General features: G+C 52.8%; 1 protein-coding gene across 8 annotated transcripts in view; it reads left to right on the top strand.

Annotated features, from left to right (window-relative positions):
* Positions 1 to 2,486: 2,486 nt before the first annotated feature.
* Positions 2,487 to 7,695, top strand: part of GYG1 (glycogenin 1) — a 34,142-nt gene continuing 28,933 nt past the window's right edge. For 2 of the 8 annotated variants that reach the window (XM_072792346.1, XM_072792344.1), the window contains exons 1-2: positions 2,905 to 3,055; positions 5,888 to 6,023. In XM_072792346.1, coding sequence (XP_072648447.1) covers positions 3,049 to 3,055; positions 5,888 to 6,023 — 143 coding nt within the window. In that variant the 5' untranslated portion in view covers positions 2,905 to 3,048. Of the gene's footprint in view, positions 2,562 to 2,904; positions 3,056 to 4,448; positions 4,554 to 5,887; positions 6,024 to 7,695 lie in introns of those variants that run through there. The other 6 variants (XM_072792342.1, XM_072792348.1, XM_072792347.1 and 3 more) reach the window with 6 other exon arrangements.

The raw sequence follows: 7,695 nt of genomic DNA, 5'->3' as shown, positions 1-7,695 counted from the left end.
TCCAGGTACAGACTTTGTGTGTTACCAATTAAGGGCAAAACACTAAGTAGTTATGTCTGGCCAGATGTGGTATATCTATTTCATGGACTGTCCATGGGAACCGTTTGTATCTTAGGTCAGCAGGTTGCCCTCTGCTCTGGAATATATTTCTAGGTCAGTTGCTCTCACCATCAATTAGTGTGTGTGCTCAAGGGAACGCAAACTGATTTCAGCATTATCTTAAACAAAACATAATTAAGAAAGTAAGTATCCTGCCAAAAAAATTACATAATGCATTCCAAAGCCAACTAAAAATGAATTTTGGACCAACCATGCTAAATATACACATTTAGCATAGGTTTAAATGGTTAATAGTTATGCTAATAGTTAGTAGTACCCATGTAGCTTTTCTTTTTAGACTTATTTAAATCTTTCTCTTAGGATTTAGATATTCAGCTACAGAAATTTCAGTGGGAAAAAAGTTAACAAATTAAATTCTCAAATGTCTGTCCCACAACATTGTAAGGTTACCCACTGCCTCTAAATCCTTACAATCCAGAATGTTCAAACACCTTGCTATGCAAAATTGGTCCACAACCCAGACATCACCAGGGTGATACACTCCAAACTACTGAGTCAGAACCTGCATTTTAACAAGATCTCCAGACAATTTGTGCGCCCATTAAAGTTTGAGAGGACTTGCTCTCATACCTAACCGAAACTCAGTGTAAAACAGTTCCGGGAAAACTGGGCAGTGGTTCACTATTAGTAATCTCGATTGAGACATTATAGCAACCTCAAAATGTCCCTCTTTGATTTAAGGCGGTGAAAGCTATAAACGTTCTCTTACTGTAAATGTGTACAAAACACAGGAAAGAAGGCTGTGGTGACCGCTCTTACTTAGACATTTTGGAGGATGGAGCAGAGAGGCACTTGGTCCTAAGGAAATTTTCCCTACTGTTCTAGTTGTTCCCAGATCTTCCTCCTGGATTTGCCCTTTTGTGAAAGCCCAGCCCGGGGAACTTTGCCGTCAAGCAGCAGGTGGTAAAAGGATCACCAAAGGCAGGAGGGTTTCTGAGTGAAAGATGGATACTTGACTCTTTCAGGTCCACTTACCAGTATGGAAAGAAGCCATTTAGACCTGGAGCACCACTGTTTTCCTTTTTTCAGGTAGGTACAAATCAAGCACAGCCTACATATTTCTTTTTTTTTTTTTTAAGATAGATTTATTTATTTATTTATTTATTTATTTATTTATTTATTTATTCATGACAGAGAGAGAGAGAGAGAGAGAGAGAGGCAGAGACACAGGCAGAGAGAGAAGCAGGCTCCAGGCAGAGAGCCTGACGTGGGACTCGATCCTGGGTCTCCTGGATCACACCCCGGGCTGAAGGCCGCACTAAATCGCTGGGCCACCGGGGCTGCCCAGCCTACATATTTCTGAAAGAGTGTCAACTTTTGGGGCGCCTGGGTGGCTCAGTGGTTGAGCATCTGCCTTTGGCTCAGGGCATGATCTCAGGGTCCTGGGGTCAAGTCCCACATCAAGCTCCCCGGGGGGGGGGGGGAACCTGCTTGTCCCTCTGCATATGTCTCTGTGTCTCTCATGAATAAATAAATAAAATCTAAAAAAAAAAAAAAAAAAGTCAAAAAAAAAAAAAAAAGTCAACTCTTCTAAACCCACAGGGTTCAAATATGTGAAAACTCCTCCACCGTACCCTTGCCACCACATTTCCACCTGCTACAAAGGAAGTGTTTATAAAAGCAAGTAACCAGGAGGTCTTTCCAAGCCATGGTGGGGTAGGGAGAAAGGGAAGGAATGAAGAGAGTTTCCTGGAGGATGATAATTAAGATGCTGATTCTTGGGTTGGACCCTTAAGATTTTGGTGCAGGAGGTCTGGACTTCGGACCAAAAATTAGCATTGTAATAAGTGCCCTAAGCAATTATAATGTAGGAAGTTCAGGCCTACACTTGAGGAAACTGAGATAATTGGTTTAAGAATAAAGCAATAGGCCTTTGCCATAAAACACCTATTCTTATGCATCTATTTCACTTTTTGAGCTGATGTTGTCAATTTCCTATTTGGCTTCCATTCAGCATTCACTGAGCAGCTGTTGTTGGCAGAGAATTGTATTACCTGTTCCTTTCCTGGTATATTTGGGCTGGGTGGAGGGGATGGGGAGAGGAGGAGGGTGTGAGCACAATAAAGAGCTATTTCTCAACTTCCTAGCAAAACGACAAATTCACCTTTTCATGATTTGTGAAACGGATTAACCTAAACAGCTACATTACCCAACCACAGTTACCATAATTTGCTAACCGTATTAGGGCACCGAGGTCCCAGAGATGTCATGGCCTTCCTGGTAGGAAGATCAGTTCCCTAAACCGAAATGCCTCCCTTCTCCACTTCATGACAGGACCCTAGGCAAGTCATTCAACCCTTCTGTAATTCAGTTTATCTGTGAAAGGAAGAGGATATAACACCCACTTCACCGAGTTGGTGGAAGGAGTGGATGGGACACCAATGGACGCAGAGGGCTGCAAGGATCGAAATTACATAGCGAAGAGTCTTTGCATTTTTTTGGTAAGCCACGAGACCACTGTGGATATAAAAAAAGTATAATAATAAATAAGAGGTTTCCAGAGGCTGATGCGAAATGAGTGAAATGTACACTTTGTTCCAAACAGTTCAAGCGAAAGCTCCGCGGAGTGGGGTCTGGTGGGTTTTGCTTTCCGGGTCCTCGACCCCGCGGCTCCTTCGGGAGTTTGTCCAGCTGCTGCCGCGGTCCCCTCCCCCCCCCCCGTGAGGGAGGATGCGGAGGCGCGAGGTCCCGGCAGGTGCCCCCGGGGGCGGGACGCGAGCCCGGCGCGGGCTGGGGGCGGGGAGGGTGCGGGCGGGCGCCGGGAGCGTGCGCGGCCACGTGACGGCCGCTATAAGAGCGCTCGGGGCCGGCGCTGGGCTCCCGCCGCGCTGCTCCCTCCGCGCTCCTCCCGCCGCGCTCCCCCCGCCGCGCTCCCCCCGCCGCGCTCCTCCCGGCCCCGACTGCGGCTGCGGCGGCCCCGGCGGCACCATGACAGGTACGCGCGGGGATCCCTCCCCGGGGCCCCCGCCCCGCCCCGCAGCCCCCGGGACCTCGCCCGGGCCCCCGCCCCGCCCCGCCGCGCCGCGCACCCCCGGAGTTCCCGGCCGGCCGGGGACCGCCGCGAAGTTGCAGGCTGGCTGCGGTCGGGCGTGGGCGCCCTGCGACAGCCGGGGCCGGGCGGGCAGCTGGCGGGGCCTGGGCCGCCTGCCGGGGCCCCGCGCCCGCTTCCGTCTCCGCCGCCGGGAAGGGCGGGGGGGCGGGCGGAGCAGCGGCGGCGCGGCCGGGGGGGCGGGGGGGAGCGGCGGGGAGCAGGTTCCCGGGGGCGCCCGGCCCGGGTTCTGGAGCGCGGCGCGGGGGCACCTGGGGGGGCGCGCGGGCGGGGGCACCTGGGGGGGCGCGCGGGCGAGGGGGTGTGGGGAGCCGGTTCCCGGGGGCGCCCGGCCCGGACCCCGGAGCGCGGCGCGGGGGCACCTGGGGGGGGCGCAGGGGCACCTGGAGGGGCGCGGGCACCTGGGGGTGGCGCAGGGACCCCTGGAGGGGCGCAGGCACCTGGGGGGGGGCGCAGGGGCACCTGGAGGGGCGCGGGCACCTGGGGGGGCGCAGGCACCTGGGGGGGGCGCAGGGGCACCTGGAGGGGCGCGGGCACCTGGGGGGGCGCAGGGACCCCTGGAGGGGCGCGGGCACCTGGGGGGGGGCGCAGGGGCACCTGGAGGGGCGCGGGCACCTGGGGGGGCGCGGGCACCTGGGGGGGGCGCAGGGGCACCTGGAGGGGCGCGGGCACCTGGGGGGGCGCAGGGACCCCTGGAGGGGCGCAGGCACCTGGGGGGGCGCAGGGACCCCTGGAGGGGCGCGCAGGCGAGGGGGTACGGGGAGCCGGTTCCCTGGGGTGCCGGGCCCGGGCCCCGGAGCGCGGCGCGGGGGCACCTGGTGGGGGGCGCAGGGGCACCCGGAGGGGCGCGGGCGGGGGCACCTGGAGGGGCGCAGGCCGGGCCCCGGGGCCGCCCGCCGGGGCGCTCGCTGGCGGCCGCGCGGAGCCTATTTTTAGGCCCCGGGGCGGGGCTGCGGCCAGCTGGAGCCCGGCGAGCGCCCCGGAGCGGCCCCCGCGGTGGGCGCGCGGCCGCTCACTGGTTGCGGGGGGCGCTGCAGCCGCGGCCCCGGGCGGTCCCTCCGCTGTGGTGGGGCTGAGAGCGCGACTAGACACTGCGGGGCTGGCGCGGTTCCCTTTGCCAGCGGCCCCAGGTCTTTCCCTGGCTTGTAAGGTGCGCCGGGGCTTGCAGCCTGTGGCCCTAAGCCTGCGCCCTGCCTCACCGTGCACAGCATCCCCATCCTTGCTTCCTGAAATCACCGAGTCCTATTTAAATCCCTTGTTCAACTTCTCTCCAGGTTCCCCTGGAATCTGGACCACTGTTGGTCAAGTGACACATTAGGCATGTTATCCCCCCAGATTAAAGGCTCCTGGGGCAGACTGGCTGAAATGTTGCCATCTTCTCATGGTGGGTTGAAGGAACAAGTCAAGGCAGACGTTGATGGGCATGTCAAGTGACAGATGTCACTGTTTTGAGCTACCCCACAATGTGACTAGCTGGGAAGCCAGTGGCCCTTGAGGAGTGGGGAACAGCACTGTTTCAACGCTCAATAGCGAGCCTTTACAGGAAGAGAGTCGGGGGCGGGGGGTGAAGATGCCCTCTGGTCTGAGTCTGGGCCCCGTGTTAGCCCCCTTGACAGCCTGCAACTTTCTCTGGCTTATCAGAGGAATTTATTCTGTCTCCAGCTTTCACAGCTGGAAAATAATGGAGAGCATTACTTTATGACAAAATGTCCCAACTCCTTGGTTGGGCAACAGTGCCCCCAAGTGACCCCTGCCAGTGTTTGATCCTAAGTATCCTGTACATTTGGATGCCCACTAACTTGTTAAAATCCCCCCAGAGATAGAGCATACCTCAGACTCCTTCCAGGGAAGACCTGGAGAAATCCCAAAGGCCGGGTTGGTGGTCTTGGGAGGGTGAGTCTTGTTCAGTAGGAAGAACAGTTCATGTGTTTGCCTTCCCTTCTGGCAACTGAGTGGTTTTGTGTGTGTGTGTGTGTGTGTGTGTGTTGGGGGATCCCATGGTACAGGGTGGGGCGTGCTGTGTGCCTCTCCAAGAAAAAGGCAGATTTGTTAGTGCTTTTGAGGTGGTCCCTAAATGCAATTAACTCTAGCTGCTGTTTAGATAAAAGCACTAAGGAGGGAAGGCCTCTGTCGAGGTGATGTTTGAGCAGTGACTGTTGGTATGGCGGCGGCCGCGGCCGTTGGGGGTCGGGGGGCTTTACTCCAGGTTGAGGAAACACTATATAAAGCCTGAGGCTTGGCAGAAGCTTAAGCATCAGAATGAAGACTGTGGCCTCTGCTTTCAGATGCTCTCATTTGAGGTCATTAGTGAGATTTGTGGTTGGCTGAAAATACTTGTAGGAAACAGAAAATGGACCTCTTGATTTCTTCATTACCACCTGTTAATTGCCCAAGGTTCACCTTCTGGTGTTAAGCTACTATTTAGTCTGAGAATTTTGCGTGTTTGGGCTCTAAATTGGATTTCATTTTTATAGCTTAATCAGTCTGTCGGAGATTGCCAAGGATGTTTCTGCTAAAGAATGGTCGTGAATCATTTTTAAAGTGGGCGCTTGGGTTCTTCCCCCCCACTTCCAAAGAGGCTGCTCCTTAATTAACAGAGCAAGTTGATCTCAGAGAGGCTGATTTTGCCAAATTAGTGGTTGCAAAGGGTCCTGGGGTAGCTTTTCCCAGGTAGGATATTATAATCAGTGTGGTTTTTCTCTTTGTCTTTGTATTAAGATCAGGCCTTTGTGACACTGACCACAAACGATGCCTACGCCAAAGGAGCCTTGGTCCTGGGCTCGTCTCTGAAACAGCACAGGACCACCAGGAAGCTGGCCGTGCTTGCCACCCCGCAGGTCTCAGACTCCATGAGGTGAGGATCTCACTGCTGGTCTGTGGGTGCGACTCTGCCCTCCGCCTCCCATTTCTGGCATCCCTGGGCACTGAGGCCATAGCCTTTCCAGGGGTTGAACACTAGGTGGAGAAAGATCAGAATTGCTGAGCTCCTTCCTGGGAGCTGCTGTTCTGACCCATACTCTTACTGGTTCCGGTGGGAGAAGGACTCTTCTGTAAGCAAGTCCTCTAGGATGACCCGAGTGAATGTTTTAGTCCAGGCATTCCTTTTAGGTGGTCACACTTCACTTGCATTCCTTTCCCAGAATGCCACAGGGGCTGCTTTGTTTCCTGTTTTCACCCAGGGAAAGCTCAGGTGACTGGGGAAAAAAAAAAAAAAAAAGCAGTTTTCTCTAGTGTCCATAGGCATTTGTAACCCAAAGATGTTTGTCTATCATTTAATAGACTAGAATGTTTGCCAGGGCTTTCTGAACTAGGGATTGTGCTAGGAGAGCACCCCAGGGGTGGGAATTGGAGGACACAAACTGCTTGTTGATTGGGTTAGTTCACTTTGATTTGTTGGTATGAAACTTTGAAGTATTGGACTGAACTACCTAGATCCTAATACTACAAAAACATGTGGGCACACTAGCAGCTCTGTATGGTGTCTATTTTTGTTTTCCTAGCCCTTTTAGAAATTGAAAATACCCTTTTTGTGACTTTTTTTTTTTTTTTTTTTTTTAATGATAGTCACACAGAGAGAGAGGCAGAGACATAGGCAGAGGGAGAAGCAGGCTCCATGCACCAGCAGCCTGATGTGGGATTCGATCCCGGGTCTCCAGGATCGCGCCCTGGGCCAAAGGCAGGCGCTAAACCGCTGCGCCACCCAGGGATCCCCCTTTTTGTGACTTTTGACAAGAACTATACCACATGCCAAGGACCTCTGAAAAGGTTGCTTTATATAATGAGAGATAGATGTTTTTCACACACTAATAACCTTATTTCTAAAGGGCCATTTGGGAAAATGCTAATGCTTCCTAATGTGTACATCCTAATTTGTAGTCTCTTTAGTGAGGATGCGTGTAAGAAGACAGATGTAAGTCTTCGATCCCCCTTTACTGTGGTAAATGGCACCGCTGACCATTTATTTTCAAAAATATCAAGTTTACTGCGTGAATTGGAACGTATTTTTCCACAGCTTGGAGACAGTACATTACGAGTTTTGTTCTACATGTCTCAGACTGTTATAAACTTTCAGCGATGACCTGTTAATCATTTCTGTTCCCCTGTGCTGAACTTACGGTTTTACCTAAGTCTTCCCCCACTTAACCCACCTCAAGATTGCTTCCTAAAATAAATCTTGAGTTAATTTGGGGCCCAGAAAAGTGTTGTACCTCACAAACCAAAGTGAGTCCCTTATTATGTCAAAGTGCTAAGCATACTGTAAGTAAGTGTTGGTTATATTCTGTTCTAAAAATTGGCACCCAAATAACTGAGTCCTTTAACTCCTTTTGGGATGCAGTGTTCTCTGTCAACTGCTTTAGCAAAAATGGCTAGTTTTAGGCTTCATTGCAGGTATGATATGCACTTAAGCATCATTTGTAAAAACATGCAGTGGCCCGCAAGAATCCGTTCTAATGAGATATCACTGTTAAATACGTAGGCTGTTGTAAAGATGTGCTCTTTCCAAATGGGAGTCATATCTTGATAGG

The sequence above is a fragment of the Canis lupus genome, chromosome 22 (assembly GCF_048164855.1).
Source record: "Canis lupus baileyi chromosome 22, mCanLup2.hap1, whole genome shotgun sequence".
In the NCBI taxonomy this organism is placed as follows: domain Eukaryota; kingdom Metazoa; phylum Chordata; class Mammalia; order Carnivora; family Canidae; genus Canis; species Canis lupus.
This window is presented reverse-complemented; position numbering and strand designations above follow the sequence as displayed.